Source organism: Bos indicus, chromosome 10 (genome assembly GCF_029378745.1).
Source record: "Bos indicus isolate NIAB-ARS_2022 breed Sahiwal x Tharparkar chromosome 10, NIAB-ARS_B.indTharparkar_mat_pri_1.0, whole genome shotgun sequence".
NCBI lineage: Eukaryota > Metazoa > Chordata > Mammalia > Artiodactyla > Bovidae > Bos > Bos indicus.
This window is the reverse complement of record NC_091769.1, coordinates 72,102,063-72,124,127: the sequence shown is the minus strand read 5'-3', so window position 1 is coordinate 72,124,127 and position 22,065 is coordinate 72,102,063. Positions and strand designations below refer to the sequence as shown.

The window sequence follows — 22,065 nt, the reverse complement described above, 5'->3', positions numbered from 1 at the left end:
AGTCATGTGCTTCCAAAACCCAGTGGTGGGACAGGCAAAAGATGGACATTCCCATTCCCAAAGGGAGAAACAGGAAAGAAAGAAGGGGTGTTTGGTCCTAAAGAAGTCCAACATCTGGCAAGGCAAATTTCATTAGATTTAAAGGTTGGAGAATAATCCTCCTTGGTTTCATACTCTGCTCTCCAGGTCCCCAGAGTGGCAGGTGACCCAAAGAGCTCTAGGTGTGGGTTCTATGCACCATAGCTCTACAGAGCAGTACCAGACCCAACGCTTCCAGCAGAGACCTTCTAGCCTGCTGAAACCTGATAATCTCAGAAGCACTTTTGAGGTCACTTTTCTCTCTTCTTAAAGAAAAACACATGTTCACAGCCAAATAACTCTAATATCCCTGTCCTGTCAAATTTAAGAAGCTGAACAGCCTTCGTTCATTGTATGTTTGTTTCCGTGTGTCTACTCATATAATCCCAGAACTTGTTAAATTCATGAATGACAGTCTGGCCACACCTTTGGTGTTCCCTTCAGAATATGCTTTCTCATTTTTACAATATGGACAGGCTGACAGTTTCCTAAACCTTCAACCTCTTGTTCCATTTTGCTTAGCAATTCCTACTTCAATTCATCTCTCTTCTTTATATTTTATTATAAGCAGTCAGGAGAAATTAAGCTGTTCATTCAACACTTTGCTTAGGTATCTCCTCAGCTATATGTCCTAATTCATTACTCTCAAGTTCTACCTTTCACAAAACTTCAGAAAAAGTTCTTTACAAATTCTTTGCAACTTTCTAACAAGGACTGCCCTTTCCTCTAGTTTTCTATAACCTGTTCTCACTGCTGTCTTAAGAGCTCACCAGAATTGCCTTTAATGTCCATATTTCTAGCACTCACTTCAAAACTCTTCTAGCCTCTACCCATTATCCAGTTCCAAAGCTGCTTCTATACTTTTAGGTATTTGTTATTGGAGTACACCATCTTCTAAAAGAATCTTTGGTGGCTCAAATGGTAAAGAATCTGCCCACATTGCAGGAAACCCGGGTTCAATCCCTGGGTCAGAAAGGTCCCTGGAGAAGGAAATGACAATTCATTCCAGTATTCTTGCCTGGAGAATTCCATGGACAGAGGAGTCTGTCAGGCTACAGTCCATGAGATCACAGAGTCGGACATGACTGAGCATCTAACACTTTCACTTTCACCCCAGCTTCCTGGTATCAAAATCTTAGTTAGCTTCTAAAGAAATAGTCTGAATGGCTTAAACAACTGAAATTTATTTCTTACAGATCTTAAAGTCTGAGATCAGAGTGCCACCATGATTAAGGTATGGTGAAAACTCTTTCTGGCTTGCAGGCAGCTGCCTTCTCCCTTTACCTTCATATGTTAAAGGGAGAAATCAGACTCTCTGGTGTCTCTTCCTATAAGGGTATTAATCCCATCCCACTAGGGCCCCACCCTTATTGTCCTAATCAGCTTCCAAAAACTCCATCTCAAAATACCACCACAATGCAGGTTAGGGATTTAACGTATGAATGTGCTCAGTCACTCAGTTGTGTCCAACTCTTTGCGACCCCATGAACTGTAGCCCACAAGGCTCCTCTGTCCACGGCATTTTCCGGACAAGAATACTGGAGTCAGTTGCCATTTCCTTCTCCAACATATGAATGGAGGGGCACAAACATTCAGTGGTGCTGTAAGTGGTGCCTCTACATTTCTACTGGTGAAAGAGAAAACTACAAACTATAGAAAGAAATGTCAGATTTAGAAAAGGCAAGCCAAAGAGGTCAAATAATTGTGTTTACAATGGCTATTTTCTCTTTTTCTTCCATAGTAAATTGATTTTAAAAAATCAATTATTTTCTATAGTTACAACAAAATTAAGTAAGTTATTCTATCCATTTTAAATCCATTCAATCTATGTATAACATTTATCAGTATCAATTTTAAATTTCTGTTTCCCCTCACAGGAAAGTTCTCTTTTCACAGGTTTTAGCCAGGCTATGCTACAGATTCATGGCTCCTTATTTAAAGTAAATACAGGAATTAAACTTTACTTATAAAGGATTTTCTTTTTACTCTTCAATAAGATTTAACTACTGCTTTAGAATGAATGTTTAACAAAGATTAGTCCTATGAGATTAATTATCAAAACAACTTATCACTCAATGGTTTGGTGACTTAATTCATAGATTCTTCTTTTTTTTTAAATACTAAGGACATTGCTTAAAAATAAAGAAAGTTATAAAGTATTTGATAGTTTATTACCTGTGTGCAAGATCTATAGAAACGAAGAAAAAAATATAAACAGGTCTCAGAAGAGGAGTGATTTCATAAGCATCCTGGGTTTGGAAAGTTGCAGACTCTGTAGGTGTGTTTACGATTAAAGAATATTCTCCTATACACAGCGTCATCCATCCAAAGACAAAGAGTAGAACAGTGCCTCCCGCACTGCCATACAGCAGGGTTATTCTATGCGGGAGCAAATACCATGTTCCAAGACCACACAGTAGTCCAGCAAGAACAGAATGAAAAACTGTGTTGGCCGTATGTTTTTTGCCAGGAATCAGAAATTTGATGGTCTCAGCACCAGCACAACCTGTAAACTCATGCTCATCTTCCTCTGCTAAAATGTCTGTGGTCAGCATTCTCTCCACTGTTACTGATTTGTTTCTGGCGTATAAACTTGTGAACTGGATGACAAACGCAGTGAAAAGCATCAGTCCACCTGAAAGCGCTGCTGTGTGATAGTCTTCCAGGATGCCTAATTGGTACAAAAGTGTTCCTATTCCGCCTAAAATCCACGGCACCAAAAAAAGGACAATCTGATGAACATATATGTAAGGAGGGGCACAATAGCCCAGTTTGAGTCGAGGGCCTCCAAGAACAGTCTGTGGAAAGCGCTTCAGGAAGAAGTCCTGTTTGTAATCGTTCAGCAGAGGCACATCTGGACTCATCCTTCTCACTCAGATTATTCTGAAAGTCACTTTCTTTTCTGTAATACAGCAGTCACTAAGAAAAAGAAAAAAATCACTATTTGAAAACATCATACTTAAAACATAAGGGAGAAAAAAATCCACATTTCCATTAGTTAGTTCCTTAGGGCAGGATTTGTATCTTCACTTCTCTATCTCCTTTCCATTGCCTGACACGTACTTGGCACAAAACAAACAGTTGCTAAGTGCTTTTTAAGTGAATATGAAAAAAAAATATTCACTATTAATTTACACAGAACTTAGATAAACTTAGAATTTCTTAAGTAACTCACATTTTCAGATTCTAAGGTCAAAGGCAAGTTCAAAAAGCCAGTACTCTCAACTCGAATCTGTTAGTGGTTTAACCGATTATTTCCCTGAGTGTTTCTGTTGTTTGTTCTTTTATACTTTTCTATTACAAGGGTGAGCAAAGTTTTTCTATAAAGGGTCAAATAGTAAATATTTTAGGCTTTGTGGACCATATGGTCTCTGTTTCAGTGACTCAACCCGGCTGTTGTTGCAGAAAAGCAACCATAGATAATATATACATAAGTGGATATTAGTAGTCACGTTTCAATATAACTTTACAGTCTTTACCCAAACAGGCTGTGGGCCAGATGAGCCTGTGGGCCACAGTTTGCCAACCTCTGCTCTATAAAATAAGGATATTCTCTGTAATTCCCTTGAAGTGAAATGGAAATAGAGGTGGAAAATAGAGATACTGTTAGTAGTCGCGTCTCTTAACAATTATAGTAAATTTAGGTTTTCTGCTAATTTAAAAAGTCAAATTCTGCTAAAATAGTAGTTCAATAAAAAGCCATTTGCAACTCAACATGTAGTAGAAAGAACAACTGGAAACCAAAGACTCTAAGGGCCAGTTTACATGCATATTATTAACTAGGTTACCACATGCAAACCACTTCATGAAATTCATGGCACAACAATGTGACTGCAGAGTACCACTGAACTGTACACTTGGAAATGGTGAAGATGGTAAATTTTATGTTCTATGTATTTTACCACACACAAAAAACTTAAAGCCATCTTAAAGTAACTTTTCTTCACATCAGTTTAAGAGGCTCTTTCTGAAAGGTCCTCCTACCCAACCAGTTATCAGCCCTGGAGAGAGCTTTTGGGTCACCATTGAGAATAACTACCTTACAGCACATCTTGGGAAGCTGGGAAGTTCTTTATCCTGTAAATACCTATTGTCTTATATCTTCCAGCTACTGGTCTTAGTTCTGCACAGAAGGTCATAGCTTTTAATCACATCACAGCCCTGCAAGTACTCACAAAATAACAGAACCAGAGGGCCAGATGGAACCTTATTCGTTGATAGTTTAACCTCAGAAAATGCAGACTGCCTCCTCGCCCTCGGAATGAGCTTATCTCCTGCATACTGATGTCAGTGTACTGTGTTCTGATATGCTTGTTCAGCAGAACCATGGGCAGGTGGGCAAAGATTCTAATTTCAGTTACCTATGGATGATGCTCTCAGATAGGAAAAAGAGCTTGGATGACTGGCTTGGGCATTTAAAAGCTGACCCCTCCTTCTCCACTAAGGGAAGTCAGGAACAATGTGAGATGACTTGCCGGGAAAGGAAGCCACAAATTGAAAATACCTTATAAACTAGATTATCTAGCTGCATGTTACTGCCCATATTCAATTACCTTTTAGTACTTTTGAGTCTTCTGTAAATTTAAATGTTCTCGCCCATTTGGTTGAATATTCTGTGATTATATTCCAAAGAGTGGAATAGTCTAAAGAAGATCTATTGTTGACTTGGAAACTTGGAAAGATGCCCACAATATATTGCAAAGTAAAATAAACACATTGATGATCCCTTATGTAACAGAAAAAAAAAAGTATGCACACTTTCAGGTATACATGGTTATTCCACGTGTGTAAGTATACAAACACCAGGGGAGGATACTAGGATGGCGCTTTATTTTAAAGGGATATAAAAAGAAAGGCTGAAAGATACAGGACTGTTTGCCCTACAGAATGTTTCTTAAACAGATGTCTATGGTTAGAGAAGTTTGAGAAACTATTATACCAGACTGTCATCTTGAAGAGTCATAATGGATATCAGCGGACCAAAGATTCTGAGACATCTTCGAGTTAAAAACAAAACAAAACACCATTTCAAATCTGCTTAAAATATATCATTTAAGTTTTCCAAACTTATTTGACCTTGGAACCTATTTTCCCCTTGATATCTAATAACGGATCATGTGTGCAGTGTTTTATGGAAATTGCTTTCAGAAATATTGGCCTGGGCTTCAGTTGGAACCTTAAATATTTAGCCAGGTGGAGTTAAAAAAGATATACCATTTAAAGAAGAATGTCACGAATGAAGGTACACAAGAAAAAATAAATAAATAGAAATTTCATAGGCAGCAAGTACATCAGGTTTTTTTTTTTCTCATACCGTAAGAATAAAAGAGTATTACATGACAAATGCTGTAAATTCATTTAGGCAAAAATTATGATAAATTAGTACTGTTTGGCTTTTACTTTATTACAGATCCTGGATTACTTTAAAAACACCTTTGTATGAAATGACAGTTACATTTATATAGACAGATTTTCTAAATCCTAATCTGGATTACTAGCATGAAAAATAGAATCAGATTAAAACTAACTCCCTAAATGAAAATTTGGCACACTTTGAGAGACTGTTAAAGACAGACTAATGTATTTATATGGCTGCTACTTACAATATGTTAAAATGAATAATGGCTCAAGGCTTCAGGGGAAAAAAATGTAAAAGCTGTGAAAAGAGAAGTTAAGGGATAAAGATGGTTGCCACAACAATGATTTAAGCCGTATGCTTTCTTCATATGCTACTCTGAAAGCAGGCCGACAAAACAGCCATAAATAGGTTGCTTTATTTGGAATCTGAGTCACATTTTTTACCGGTTACCCAAAAGGAAACAGAGATCAATTTGGCAATGGTACAGATGGGAGTACTTAGTTACCAAAATCTTAACTTTGGTAATCATGCAAGATATCAGCCTGAAAATCCCTTAAAACAAAGAAAGAGATAACAAAAAGTGGCAGTTTGGGGGGATTATTCTGAATTCATAGTTCTCTATATTTGACAAAAAGAATTCTTAGAAATAGAAATTTTAGCAATTGCCTGATTTTGGTTAGCAAAGGTTACTTAAAAAAAAAAAATCTAGCATACTGTTTTTATTGTTGGTTTCATTCACTGAATCCACACATTTATTTTCCACTAGATTAGAATTTTTTCTTAATGAAAAAGATACTAACATAAGATCTACCCTCTTAGATTTTTAAGTGTACAATGCAGCATTGTTAACTACCACGGTAATGTTGTACAGTAAGTCTCTAGAACTTATTCATCTTGTGTAACTAAAACTTGCTAAATAGTAACTTTCCATTTATTCCTCCCCCAAGTGCCTGGCATATCATTCTATTCCCTGTTTCTAGGACTTTGATGATTTTAGATACCTTATGTAAGTGGAATCATGTAGTATTTGCCTTTCTGTGACTTGTTTATATAATTTATCATGTCTTTAAGGCTCATCCATGTTGTCACATCTGGCAGGATTTCTTTTTTAGGGCTTATTAATATTCCATTTTATGTACATATCACATGCTCTTTATCCATTCATCAGATGATGGACACTTGGTTTCCTCTACTTTTTGGCTATTATGAATAATGCTTCAGTAAACAAGAAAGTGCAAATATATTGAAAGATCTTGCTTTCAATTCATTTGGATAAATACCCAGAAATGGAATTACTGGATCACATGGCAGTTCCATTTTTAATTTTTCAAGGACTCTTCATAAAATGTTTTCAGTACCACTGTACTACTTTTGTGCAATGTGCCATTTTGTATTCCCACTAACAGTGGGAAGGTTCCAATTTCTCCACATCCTCCCCAACACTTGCTATCTTTTTTTTTAACAGCTATCCTAACAGGTATGAGGTGATATCCAAGGAGCACTTGTTCACTGTACCTCTACTAAAGTTCTGTTGTACTTTGAGGAACATCAAGTTACAGTAAATCTTTGCTCTCCTATTTTTAACTTCTAAAAGCACTTTTTCATCCCTAAATATTGCTTTTTATAGAATACTATTATTATTTTATAAATATGCTCTATCTCTCTGAGAATATTCATTACATGTATGTATATATGTTGTATGTGTAGGTAAATGTCACATATTTTTTGTAATTGCCTCATGTCCTTGGCCTCTTTTCTACTGAAGTATTCACCTTCTTATTTTAAAAAACTTTTTATATATGAAGGATATTAACTGTGACTTATGTTACAACCCTTTCCCCCCATTATGTTAACTTGCTCTTGAAGCACTGTTAGAAGATGCTGGCAAGGATTAACCATTACATTTTAATAGTTGTTAGACTAAATTCTTCCTTTCACAGAGAAACAGCTAAATGATAAATTAGTACTTTCCACAAATGTAAACATTGTGGACGTTCAAAGTCAGGAGAGGCGGTGGTGAGGAGATACCCCTCGTCCAAGGTAAGGAGCACCGGCTGTGCTTTGCTGGAGCAGCCGTGAAGAGATACCCCACGTCCAAGGTAAGAGAAATCCAAGTAAGACAGTCAATTTAATCACACTAGGACCATAGCCTTATCTAACTCAATGAACTAAGCCATGCCCGTGGGGCCACCCAAGACGGGTGGGTCATGGTGGAGAGGTCTGACAGAATGTGGTCCACTGTAGAAGGGAATGGCGAACCACTTCAGTATTCTTGCCTTAAGAACCCCATGAACAGTATGAAAAGGCAAAATGATAGGATACTGAAAGAGAAACTCCCCAAGTCAGTAGGTGCCCAATATGCTACCGGAGATCAGTAGAAAAATAACTCCAGAAAGAATGAAGGGATGGAGCCAAAGCACAAACAATACCCAGTTGTGGATTTGACTGGTGATAGAAGCAAGGTCCGATGCTGTAAAGAGCAATATTGTATAGGAACCTGGAATGTCAGGTCCATGAATCAAGGCAAATTGGAAGTGGTCAAACAGGACATGGCAAGAGTGAATGTCGACATTCTAGGAATCAGTGAACTGAAATGGACTGGAATGGGAGAATTTAACTCAGATGACCATTATATCTACTACTGCGGGCAGGAATCCCTCAGAATAAATGGAGTAGCCATCATGGTCAAGAAAAGAGTCCGAAATGCAGTACTTAGATGCAATCTCAAAAACGACAGAATTATCTCTGTTGGTTTCCAAGGCAAACCATTCAATATCAGAGTAATCCAAGTCTATGCCCCAACCAGTAACGCTGAAGAAGCTGAAGTTGAACGGTTCTATGAAGGCCTACAAGACCTTTTAGAAGTAACCCCCAAAAAAGATGTCCTGTTCAATATAGGGGACTGGAATGCAAAAGTAGGAAGTCAAGAAACACCTGGAGTAACAGGCAAATTTGGCCTTGGAATACGGAATGAAGAAGGGCAAAGGCTAATAGAGTTTTGTCAAGAGAATGCACTGGTAGTAGCAAACACCCTCTTACAACACCACAAGAGAAGACTCTACACATGGACATCACCAGATGGTCAATACCGAATTAGACTGATTATATTCTTTGCAGCCAAAGATGGAGAAGCTCTATACAGTCAACAAAAACAAGGCCAGGAGCTGACTGTGGCTCAGATCATGAACTCATTACTACCAAATTCAGACTTAAACTGAAGAAAGTAGGGAAAACCACTAGACCATTCAGGTATGACCTAAATCAAATCCCTTATGATTATACAGTGGAAGTGAGAAATAGATTTAAGGGCCTAGATCTGATAGATAGAGTGCCTGATGAACTATGGACTGAGGTTCGTGACACTGTACAGGAGACAGGGATTAAGACCATCCCCATGGAAAAGAAATGCAGAAAAGCAAAATGGCTGTCTGGGGAGGTCTTACAAATAGCTGTGAAAAGAATAGAAGTGAAAAGCAAAGGAGAAAAGGAAAGATACAAACATCTGAATGCAGAGTTCCAAAGAATAGCAAGAAGAGATAAGAAAGCCTTCCTCAGAGATCAATGCAAAGAAACAGAGGAAAACAACAGAATGGGAAAGACCAGGGATCTCTTCAAGAAAATCAGAGATACCAAGGGAACATTTCATGCAAAGATGGGCTCGATAAAGGACAGAAATGGTATGGACCTAACAGAAGCAGAAGATATTAAGAAGGGGTGGCAAGAATACACAGAAGAACTGTACAAAAAAGATCTTCACGACCCAGATAATCACGATGGTGTGATCACTGACCTAAAGCCAGACATCCTGGAATGTGAAGTCAAGTGGGCCTTAGAAAGCATCACTACCAACAAAGCTAGTGGAGGTGATGGAATTCCAGTTGAGCTATTTCAAATCCTGGAAAATGATGCTGTGAAAGTGCTGCACTCGATATGCCAACAAATTTGGAAAACTCAGCAATGGCCACAGGACTGGAAAAGGGCAGTTTTCATTCTAATCCCAAAGAAAGGCAATGCCAAAGAATGCTCAAACTACCGCACAATTGCAATCATCTCACACGCTAGTAAAGTAATGCTCAAAATTCTCCAACCAAGGCTTCAGCAATATGTGAACCGTGAACTTCCTGATGTTCAAGCTGGTTTTAGAAAAGGCAGAGGAACCAGAGATCAAATTGCCAACATTCGCTGGATCATGGAAAAAGCAAGAGAGCTCCAGAGGAACATCTATTTCTGCTTTATTGACTATGCCAAAGCCTTTGACTGTGTGGATCACAATAAACTGTGGAAAATTCTGAAAGAGATGGGAATACCAGACCACCTGACCTGCCTCTTGAGAAATTTGTATGCAGGTCAGGAAGCAACAGTTAGAACTGGACATAGAACAACAGACTGGCTCCAAATAGGAAAAGGAGTATGTCAAGGCTATATATTGTCACCCTGCTTATTTACCTTCTATGCAGAGTACACCATGAGAAATCCTGGGCTGGAAGAAGCACAAGCTGGAATCAAGATTGCCGGGAGAAATATCAATAACCTCAGATATGCAGATGACACCACCCTTATGGCAGAAAGTGAAGAGGAACTAAAAAGCCTCTTGATGAAAGTGAAAGAGGAGAGTGACAAAGTTGGCTTAAAGCTCAACATTCAGAAAACGAAGATCACGGCATCCGGTCCCATCACTTCATGGCAAATAGATGGGGAAACAGTGGAAACAGTGTCAGACTTTATTTTTCTGGGCTCCAAAATCACTGCAGATGGTGACTGCAGCCATGAAATTAAAAGATGCTTACTCCTTGGAAGGAAAGTTATGACCAACCTAGATAGCATATTCAAAATCAGAGACATTACTTTGCCAACAAAGGTCCGTCTAGTCAAGGCTATCGTTTTTTCCAATGGTCATGTATGGATGTGAGAGTTGGACTGTGAAGAAGGCTGAGCGCCGAAGAATTGATGCTTTTGAACTGTGGTGTTGGAGAAGACCCTTGAGAGTCCCTTGGACTGCAAGGAGATCCAACCAGTCCATTCTGAAGGAGATCAGCCCTAGGACTTCTTTGGAAGGAATGATGCTAAAGCTGAAACTCCAGTACTTTGGCCACCTCATGCGAAGAGTTGACTCATTGGAAAAGACTCTGATGCTGGGAGGGATTGGGGGCAGGAGGAGAAGGGGACGACAGAGGATGAGATGGCTGGATGGCATCACCTACTCAATGGACGTGAGTTTGAGTGAACTCTGGAAGTTGGTGATGGACAGGGAGGCCTTGCGTGCTGCGATTCATGGGGTCGCAAAGAGGCGGACATGACTAGTGACTGAACTGAACTGAACTGAAACACTGGAATAACGTTTGATGATCTACAACGTGTTAGGTGATGGTACAAACACTGCTGTCTGACTCAAAGGAGTTTACACCAAGTAGAAGAGAGATAATTTTCCTCCCAAATAATTGTTACTGTTAAAAGCAACTCTGGAATTATTTTAATTTTCATTATCAAGATCACAGAGTAAGCAAAGAACAGAAAGTTTACAAGTAAAAATATTAAAAAAAATTAAATTTGTCAAGAAGAAGAAATTCCTGTTATATTTAAAAATGCCAACACAATCTTTGTCAGTAATGAATAGAATGTGCCCAGCCATGTTCCAAAAAAGTATTTTTTTTTTGAAATTTGAAAGGAGGGGCTTCCCTGGTGATTAAGTGGTGAAGAATCCACCTGCCAGTGGAGACACAGGTTTAATCCCTGGTCTGGAAAGATCCCATATGCTGGGAAGCAACTAAACCTGTACGCCTCAACCATTCAATCTGTGCTCCAGAGCCCAGAAGCCGCACCTAGTAAGCCCACATGTGGCAACTACAAAAACCTGGGCACCCTAGAGCTTGTGCTCCACAACAAGAGGAGTCATGGCAATGAACAGCCTGTGCACCACAACTTGAGAGCTGCCCCAGCTCTCTGCAACTAGAGAAAAGCCTGCGCAGCAAGAAAGACCAGCACAGCCAAAATAAAAAAATTAAATTATTTTTAAAATATGAAAGGAAATATACAAAAGTTCTACTTTTCTAAGCATAATCACCTTTACTAATTCGGAAGACAAAAAAATTCATGTTAGGAAAAAGAACTGTACACAGAAAATTATAAGACACTAATGAAAGAAATCAAAGACAACATAAACAGATGGAGAGGTATTTCACGTTCCTGGGTATGAAGAATCAATTTTGTGAAAACGACTATACTACCAAACACAATCTACCGATTCAATGTGATCCCTATCAAATTACCCATGGCATTTTTCACAGAACTAGAACAAAAAATTTCACAATTCATATGGAAACACAAAAGACCCTGAATAGCCAAAGAAGTCTTAAGAAAGAAGAATGCAGCTGGAGGAATCCACCTTCCTGACTTCAGATTATACTACAAAGCTACAGTCATCACGACAGTACAGTACTGGCACAAAAACAGAAATATAGACCAATGAAACAAGACAGAAAGCCCAGAAATAAACCCATGCACTTATGGGTACCTTATTTTTGACAAAGGAGGCAAGAAGATACAATGGGGCGAAGACAGCCTATTAAATAAATGGTACTGGGAAAACTGGACATTTACATGTAAAAGAATGAAATTAGAACACTTCCTAACACCATACACAAAGATAAACTCAAAATGGATTAATGACCTAAATATAAGGCCAGAAGCTATAAAACTTTTAGAGGAAAACATAGGCAGAACACTTGATGACAGAAATCAAAGTAAGATCCTCTATGACCCACCTTCTAAAGTAATGGAAATAAAAACAAAAGTAAACAAGTGGGACCTGATTAAACGTAAAAAGCTTTTGCACAGCAAAGGAAACTATAAGCAAGGTGAAAAGACAACCCTTGGAATGGGAGAAAATAACAGCAAATGAAACAACTGACAAAGGATTAATTTCCAAAATATACAAGCAGCTCATACAACTCAATACCAGAAAAACAAACAACCCAATCAAAAAGTGTGAAAAAGACCTAAACAGACATTTCTCCAAAGGAGACATACAGATGGCTAACAAACACAGGAAAGGATGCTCAGCATTGCTCATTGTTAGAGAAATGCAAATCAAAACCACAATGAGATATATCACTTCAAACTGGTCAGAATGGCCATCACCAAAAAGTCTACAAACAATAAATGCTGGAGAGGGTGTGGAGGAAAGGGAATGCTCTTGCACTGTTGGTTGGAATGTAAACTGATACAGCCACTATGGAAGACAGTATGGAGATTCCTTAAAAACTAGGAATAAAATCACCATATGACCCAGCAATCCCACTCCTAGGCATATACCGTGAGGAAACCAGAATTAAAAAAGACACATGAATCACATTGTTCACTGAAGCACTATTTACAACAGCTAGAACATGGAAGCAACCTAGATGCCCACTGACAGATGAATGGATAATGAAGTTGTGGTACATATACACAATGGAATATTACTCAGCCATAAAAAGGAATGCATTTGAGTCAGTTCTGATGAGGTGGATGAACCTAGAACCTATTATACAGAATGAAGTGAGTCAGAAAGAGAAAGATAAATATTGTTTCTAATGCACATATAGAATCTAGAAAAATGGTTCTGAAGAATTTATTTACAGGGCAACAGTGGAGAAACAGACATAGAGAATAGACTTATGGACATGGGGAGAGGGGAGGAGAGGGTGAGATGTATGGAAAGAGTAACATGGAAACTTACATTACCATATGTAAAATAGATAGGCAAAGGGAATTTGCTGTATGGCTCAGGAAACTCAAACAGAGGCTCAGGGGCTCTGTATCAACCTAGAAGGGTGGGATGGGGAGGTAGATGGGAGGGAGGTTGAAAGGGAGGGGATATACGTATACCTATGGCTGATTCATGTTGAGGTTTGACAGAAAGCAACAAAATTCTGTAAAGCAATTATTCTTCAATAAAAAAAGATAAACTTCATGTTAGGAAAACAAAATGGCCTACATCTAAGAGTTTTTCAATCACACCAAGCTACTGACATATGAAATGGAAGTTTTGGGGGTTTTTTGTGCGTGAATTGAGAAACAGAAGGATAAATTTGGAAAAGGGGTTTTCAGAGAAGGGTGGGCCTGAGAGAAATCTACAAATGTCAAAATAGGAAGCTTTTGTTACCTAAGCCAGCATGGCAATGGCAGGTAGGACTACTTGATAAGACAAACACATACAAGAGGGGAAAGTGTCTAAAAGAAAAAGTTCTCACCATCAAGAAAGTGAAAACAAGGCAGGGGTGGGGGTAGGACAAATTGGGAGACTGGGATTCACATATATACACTACTATATATAAAACAGATAACAAATGAGAACCTACTGTATGGCCCAGGGAACTCTGCTCTGTGCTCTGTGGTGACCTACATGGGAAGGAAATCCGAAAAAGAGGAGGCATATGTCTGTATGGACGATGCGCTTTGCTGTACAGCAGAAACTGACACAGCAGTATAAAACAACTATAACCCAATTAAAGAAAAGTAGAATAAAATAAAAAGTAAAAGGTAATGGAAAAAAGGCAAAACCATTCATCAAATGGGAGAAAATTTCTGCAAATTATATATTCGTTATGGGACTTGTAGAAAATATAGAAAAATGTCTTACAACTTAATGAAAATACAAATAATTTAAAACTGGCCAAAATATCTGAATAGACATTTCTCCATAGATAATATACAAATGGCTAACATAAGCATACGAAATGATGTTCAACAACATTACTCATTGGGGAAGTGCAAACCAAAACCACAATGAGATATCTTCAAATCCACTTGACTGGCTATCTAAAAGACAAACAATAAGAAGTACTGCCAAAGCTACAGAGAAATCAGAACACTCAAATGATAATGTAAAATGGTACAGCTGCTTTGGAAATAGTCTTGCAGTTCCTTAAAAGGCTAAACATAGTTATCATATTCCACTCCAGTCTTCTTGCCTGGAGAATTCCATGGACAGAGAAGCCTGGCAGGCCACAGTCCATGGGGTCTCAACGAGTTGGACACAACTGAGTGACTAACACACACACACACACACACCCCATATGACCTAGCAGTTTCATTCCTAGGTACTTACCCATGAGAAAAGAAAACATTAGTCTACACAAGTATTTGTACATGAACATTCATAGAAGAAATATTATTAATAGCCTCAAATGGAAACAACATAAATGGCCATCAACAGATGAAATAAAACGTGATGTATCCATAGGTGCATGCCCAGTCGCTTCAGTCGTGTCCTACTCCCTGTGACCCCATGAACTGCAGCCTGCCAAGCTCCTCTGTCCATGAGATTCTCCAGGCAAGAACAGTGGAGTGGGCTGCCATTTCCTTCTCCAGATATAGCCATACATTGGAATATTAATAAGACTACAAACAACAGTGAAATACTGATGCACGCTATTAATACAACATGAATGAACCCTAAAAACAGAATGCTAAGTGGAAGAAGCCAATCACAAAAGGCCACATACTGTACAATTCCATTTATGTGAAACATCCAGAGCAAATCTATAAGGACAGAAAACAGATTAGGGTTTGCCTAGGGCTGGTGGGGACAGGGAGAATGGCTGCTAAAGGATACAGAGCTTTTTGGGGGCGTGATGAAAATGTTTTAAATTTGAATTGTATGGAATATGAATTTTAATCTCAATAAAGTTCTTACAAAAGAAAGAAACAGAAAAGGTCCCCCACCTGGTACTTTCTGTGGCAGCTAATAACTAGCAGGCAGTTCTTTAAGTCGGATATTAAATAAAGTGATGGTCAGGTGTCCAAACAATTAAACGACTAAAATGGCAACATCTGAACTGGCTTTGATGGCTATGATAAAGATGTGAAGATTTGGCATGGGTGATGGTAGACATCCAATAATATAAAGGATGGGCTCTGCCCTAATTGCAGGAATGAGAAAAAAATCCACCTAAGATTATACAAGTGAATAAGAGAAAAAAACAATTCAGAGGCCTGATTAAGTAACTTCTGGCAGAGTAGACTTCACTGAAGTAAATGTTGGTCCTTGATAAACACAGGATTGTGGAGAGACAGTGCAGATCGGTGGGGAAAGAGTTGTTCCTATTGAGGAGTCCGTGATTTGACTGATTTAGAGCAAAAGTGGAGAAAAGGAGAAAATTAATACAGTAGTAAGGGCCATAGTTCGTAATCTTTAGTTGGCTAACAAGCCCATTCCTAAACCAAGACTGAAAGGGCCATTTTCCATTTCCCAAGTATCTCTCAAAAATAAAATACTAAAATTCAACAGTCTAAAGAAGCCTTACGAAAGAAGTTAAAAGCACACCAGATTGATGAACTCTAGAGACAGAGCTCATCTCATGTCTTAAAAAATGCAATCATCACTCTGCATAGGCTTGGAAATTAAGGCGGCCAAGGTGGGTATCAGGGATCCAACGTACCTGGAGTCACCTGAGGGAAGAGGCGAAGCGAAGGCATCCCGGTGAGGGCACTTCTGCAGGTATACCCGGGGTGCGCGCTCCCGCCGGAAGGCTGCCTGCGGTCCGAACGCCAAGGCAGAGGAACTGTGGCGGCCACGGCAACCAGCTCACCGCGGTGGCGTCGCGACCGGCACCTCGTTTCCATGGCTAACGTCAACTCCAGCAGGCGCCCCAGGGCGCGGAACGGACCTCGGGGGCGGGCCGCGCGCTCGGCTCGTCCCGCCCCTCGGCCTGAGGTTACCTCTGGGCCTCAGCCTGACCAGGCAAGGCCGAGAGTGGGGAGAGGCGCGCTCGGATCGCTCCAGCTCTGGGCCAACGCTCGCGTGCCCCGGGACTATGGGACTTGCGTGGGCTCGGGCCTCGCCTAGAGCCCAGAAACGGCGGTGGGGGATCGCCGCTCTAGCTCTGAACTTTCACCCGCGTCGCGCCTCTACGCAAGAGCGTCGTTGCCCTGGTGACGCGACGTTCCTCCGGAGAGTAGAGGGCTCAGGCTGATAGAGAGATTTTAAGAGCCGGCGCCATTTTGAGAGCGTGTAGCAGTAAGTGGTTTGACTGACGAGTCTGGGTGTAGTGAGACTTCAACCGCTCAGGGTCCCGCGACCTACGTTAACCACAGCCGCACTTTGGCCGTCGCCACCCAATACACTGACGGTAATAAATGCGTTTAAGTGATACTTCATACATATACGTGTTCGCTGTCGCCCCTTTATTGTATTTTTCCCCCAGGAGTGGATTTGTGACTGCATTTTAAATACTATGAACCAAAGTACCCATAAGTGAAACATGCCACCAAGGTATCTGTTTATTAATAAAGTCAGCCAAAGTTACGTTTTCCAATTTTTTAAAAAAGCTATATTTTAAATAATGGCGGACTATTATTGCTGCTCGGAGAAGGCAATGGCACCCCACTCCAGTACTCTTGCCTGGAAAATCCCATGGACCGAGCGGCCTGGTGGGCTGCAGTCCATGGGGTCGCTAGAAGTCGGACACGACTGAGCGACTTCACTTTCACTTTTCACTTTCATGCATTGGAGAAGGAAATGGCAACCCACTCCAGTGTTCTTGGCTGGAGAATACAAGGCACGGCGGAGCCTGGGGAGCTGCCGTCTATGGGGTCGCACAGAGTCGGACACGACTGAAGTGATGCTGGGAAAGATTGAAGGCAAGAGGAGGAGAGGACAGAAGACGAGATGTTTGGATGGCATCACCAACTCCATGGACATGAGTTTGAACAAGCTTGGGAGTTGGTGATGGATGGGGAAGCCTGGCGTGCTGCAGTCCATGGAGTGGCAAAGTCGGACAGGACTGAGTGACTGAACTGAAAAGAAAGCCAAGGCTAATAAAAAAAAGATACAAATCTATCCAGAGGAATAGTGTAGTTTATTGAAATTATGTGGAAGAAAACCCTTTGCACCATCCATGGCGATAATGAGGTAGAAATTACTAGGCAGTCAGTGTAGACCTCTGAGACCTCTGGACTTTTTTTCAATAAACGTCCTGCTCCATTGTCCTGAATTTCTGGAATGTGTCTTTGGTCTGATCAATTATCAGCACCCAGATCCAGGGAAAGTGAAAGTCACTCAGTGGTGTTGGACTCTCTGCGACACCATGGACTGTACCATCCATGGAATTCCCCAGGCCAGAATACTGGAGTGGGTAGCCAGTTACCTTCTCCAGGGAACCTTTCCAACCCAGGGATCGGAACCCAGGTCTCCCACATTGCAGGCGGATTCTTCACTAGCTGAGTCGCAAGGGAGGGCAGTAATTAGCTTCTGTTCCATATGCGTGAGGGAAAAGCAACTGGTGATTGTTAATCTTAAACCCATACATCTGGTCCATTGTAAAATGGCCAGGAGGAATGAAAAAGAGTGGTGACTTAATCCAAGGATCAGTTAAGTTGCTCAGGCCTGTATGACTCTTTGCTACTCCATGGATTGCAGCACACCAGGCTTCCCCGTCTCTCACGAACTTCCAGAGCTTGCCCAAACTCATGTCCCTTGACTCAGTGATGTCATCCAACCATCTCATCCTCTGTTGTATCTTTCCCATCCTGCTTTAAATCTTTCCCAGCATCAGGGTCTTTTCCAATGAGTCAGTTCTTCTCATCCAAAGTATTGGAGTTTCAGCTTCAGCATCAGTCCTTCCAATGATTATTTAGGACTGATTTCCTTTAGGACTAACTGGTTGGATCTTGCAGTCCAAGCGACTCTCAGGAGTCTTCTCCAACACCACAGCTCAAAAACATCAATTCTTTGGTACGCAGCTTTATTTATCATCCAACTCTTAACATCCATACATGACTACTGGAAAAACCATAGCTTTGACTATAGGACCTTTGTAGATAAAGTAATGTCTCTGCTTTTTAATATGCTGCCTAGATTGGTCATAGCTTTTCTTCCAAGGAGCAAGCATCTTTTAATTTCATGGCTGCAGTCACCATCTGCAGTGATTTTGGAGCTCAAAAAAATAAAGTCTGTCACTGTTTCCATTGTTTCCCCAGTGGAGAATAAAGAGAAGTCACAAAGTTGTTAAGTATCTTGACCTTTAACTTGATTGGTTAGAAATAACATGATTTAAGGAAGGATATAAAAACTACTGTAGGTCTGGCCTTGTGGGGGACTCTTTACCCCATCTCAATGTCTATGCTGAGAGCTTTGTACTTTCTTCCTCTTTAAAAAATCCTATTCACTTGCTACTGTGAGTGTTTGTGGATTTCCTTCTTCGGATCTGAGGGCAAGAACTCAGTTCCCATTTCATTAACATACATACATACTTGCTTTCAAGGATATAACTTGGAAATAGAACTTTCCCTAGTTTGTTGTCAAGAGGAAGTATGTATTTGGTTCATCCCTAATCTTTTACAGTCTTTTGGGGAAGATATAACTTCAGTCATCATGGGTCATGGTACCACATTAAGCATCTTTGAAGCACATCAGCTACTCCTAGGAAGTCAGTATAGAGTGGTAAAGAGTAGATGCTCTGCGATCCAGAAACCTGAGTTAAAACTACTTGGACCTTGGGCAGGCCACCTCAAAATATGCCCCAGTGTCATATTGATTATTTTGAATTAAAGTTACTAAAGGAGTGGTGGGTGCCAGAGGGACCTTTGAACCTCCTCTCAGTGTCCCTGAAACCAGGAACTAAAGCTCCCATGTGAAAGGTACCCTCCCTGTACTAGAAAGTAGAAAGACATCCTTATCACTAGAGACAGGCAGAGAAATATGTATAAACAAAACTTGTTATTTAACTTACTACCTACTTCGAACCCAGAGCTGACTGTGGCTCAGATCATGAATTCCTTATTGCCAAGTTCAGACTTAAATTGAAGAAAGTAAGGAAAACCACTCGACCATTCAGGTATGACCTAAATCAAATCCCTTATGATTATACAGTGGAAGTGACAAGTAGATTCAAGGGATTAGATCTGATAGACAGAGTGCCTGAAGAACTATGGATAGAAGTTCGTGACATTGTACAGAAAGCAGTGATCAAGACCATCCCCAAGAAAAAGAAATGCAAAAACAGCAAATGGTTGTCTGAGGAGGCCTTACAAATAGCTGAGAAAAGAAGAGAAGGGAAAGGCAAAGGAGAAAAGGAAAGATATACCCATCTGAATGCAGAGTTCCAAAGAATAGCAAGGAGAGGTAAGAAAGCCTTCCTCAGTGAACAATGCAAAGAAATAAGGAAAAGAGAAGAAATCTGTTCAAGAAAATTCAAGATACCAAGGTAACATTTCATGCAAAGACGGGCACAATAAAGGTCAGAAATGGTATGGATCTAATAGAAGCATAAGATATTAAGAAGAGGTGGCAAGAATACACAGAAGTATACAAAAAAATCTTCATGACCCAGATAACCATGATGGTGTAATCACTCACCTTGAGCCAGACATCCTGGAATACGAAGTCAAGTGGGCCTTACAAAGCATCACTGTGAGAAAGCTAGTGGAGGTGATGGAATTCCAGTTGAGCTATTTCAAATCCTGAAGGATGATGCTGTGAAAGTGTTGCACTCAATATGCCAGCAAATTTGTAAAACTCGGCAGTGGCCACAGGACTGGTAAAGTCTTCATTTCAATCTCAAAGAAAGGCAATGCCAAAGAATGTTCAAACTACCACACAATTGCACTCATTTCACGTGCTAGCAAAGTAATGCTCAAAATTCTCCAAGCCAGGCTTCAACAGTATGTGAACCATGAACTTCCAGATGTTCAAGCTGGATTTAGAAAAGGCAGAGGAACCAGAGATCAAATTGCCATCATCTATTGGATCATTGAAAAAGCAAGAGAGTGCCATAAAAAGTCTACTTCTGCTTCATTGACTATGCTAAAGCCTTTGATTCTGTGGATCACAACAAACCGTGGAAAATTCTTAAAGAAATGGGAATACCAGACCACTTTATCTGCCTTCTCAGAAATCTGTATGAAGGTCGAGAAGCAACAGTTAGAACTGGACATGGAACAAGAGAGTGGTTCCAAATCAGAAAAGGAGTACGTCAAGTCTCCTTTATTGTCACCCTTATTATTTAACTTATATGCAGAGTATATCATGTGAAATGCCGGGCTGGATGTGGTACAAGCTGGAATCAAGATTGCCGGGAGAAATATCAATAACTTCAGATATGCAGATGACACCACCCTTATGGCAGAAAGTGAAGAAGAACTAAAGAGCCTCTTGATGAAAGTGAAAGAGGAGAGTGAAAAAGTTGTTTTAAAACTCAGCATTCAGAAAACTAAAATCATGGCATCTGGTCCCATCACTTCATGGCAAATAGATGGGGAAGCAATGGAAACAGTGAGAGACTTTATTTTCTTGGGCTCCAGAATCACTGCAAATGGTGACTGCAGCCATGAAATTAAAAGACGCTTGCTCCTTGGAAGAAAAGTTATGACCCACCTAGACAACATATTAAAATACAGAGACATTACTTTGCCAAAAAAGTTCCATCTAGTCAAAGCTATGGTTTTTCCAGTAGTCATAAATAGATGTGAGAGTTGTACCATAAAGCTGAGCACCAAAGAATTGATGCTTTTGAACTGTGGTGTCAAAGAAGACTCTTGAGAGTCGCTTGGACTGCAAGGAGATCCAACCAGTTAGTCCTAAAGGAAATCAGTCCTGAATAATCATTGGAAGGACTGATGCTGAAGATGAAGCTCCAATACTTTGCCTACTTGATGTGAAGAGCCGACTCATGAGAAAAGACCCTGATGCTGGGAAAGTCTGAAGGCAGGAGGAGAAGGAAATGACAAAGGACGAGATGGTTGGATGGCATCACTGAGTCGATGGACAATTGTCTAGATGCACAAAGGCTCTATTTATAATTCCCATTTTTTGTCACCCACATTACATATGACCCAAAGTGATGTGGGTTCAATCCCTGGGTTGGAAAGATCCCCTGGAGAAGGAAATGGCAACCCACTCCAGTGTTCTTGCCTGGATAATCCCATGGACAGAAGAGCCTGGAGGGCTGTAGTACATGCGGTCACAAGGAATCAACATGAACGAAGTGACTCAGCATGTGTGCAACCAGAATGAACATTTTTGTTGTTGAAATACCTGCTCTAGATAGTTGGTGCTTAATTTTTTTTCCCAATATATTTGTACGTTTTACTTTTTTAGAATAAAATTAATAAAACTTATGGTACAAGGTCTTTGGTTACTTGTATATATTGATTCAGTATTTGTTGAAATAGTGGATGCTATTTTCCAGAAACCACACTGATTGCTGCAAATACAAAGTCAAATATGACCCCTATCCTCAAGGAATTTACCAAAATATGACTTGGGAAACCAATAAGGACATCAGTAATTACAAAGGGTATGATAAGCAGATATGTACCTGAGCTACAGAAATACAGAAATCATTCTGGGGAAATTGAAATGAATGCAGTTGAGTTTCAAAAGATAAGTAGAAATTAGCTGGATGAAAGTGTGGCAGAGGTGACCCAGGTAGGGATATATTCATGTTTCCATTCAACGAATATTGAGATCATACATAGAGCCAGGTACACAAGTGCTTTATTTAGTCTTAACCTTATGAGGTAGCTTATTGTTTTTTTCATTTCAAATAAGCAATCCAAGCTTCAGAAAAGTAAAATACAGTTAAGATCTGGAACTGGGCACATATCTGCATGTCTCCAAGATCCATATTTTCTCTCTTATTCTGCTG

General features: G+C 40.0%; 1 protein-coding gene across 3 annotated transcripts in view; it reads right to left on the bottom strand.

Moving 5' to 3' along the window:
• Positions 1-16,321, bottom strand: part of PCNX4 (pecanex 4) — a 66,111-nt gene extending 49,790 nt beyond the window's left edge. For 2 of the 3 annotated variants that reach the window (XM_019969007.2, XM_019969009.2), the window contains exons 1-2: positions 15,859-16,320; positions 2,254-2,997 (exon numbers count right to left, since the gene is read on the bottom strand). In XM_019969007.2, the coding sequence (XP_019824566.2) occupies positions 2,254-2,942 (689 nt within the window). In that variant the 5' untranslated portion in view covers positions 2,943-2,997; positions 15,859-16,320. Of the gene's footprint in view, positions 1-2,253; positions 2,998-15,858 lie in introns of all 3 variants that reach the window. The other variant, XM_019969008.2, reaches the window with a different exon arrangement.
• Positions 16,322-22,065: the final 5,744 nt, after the last annotated feature.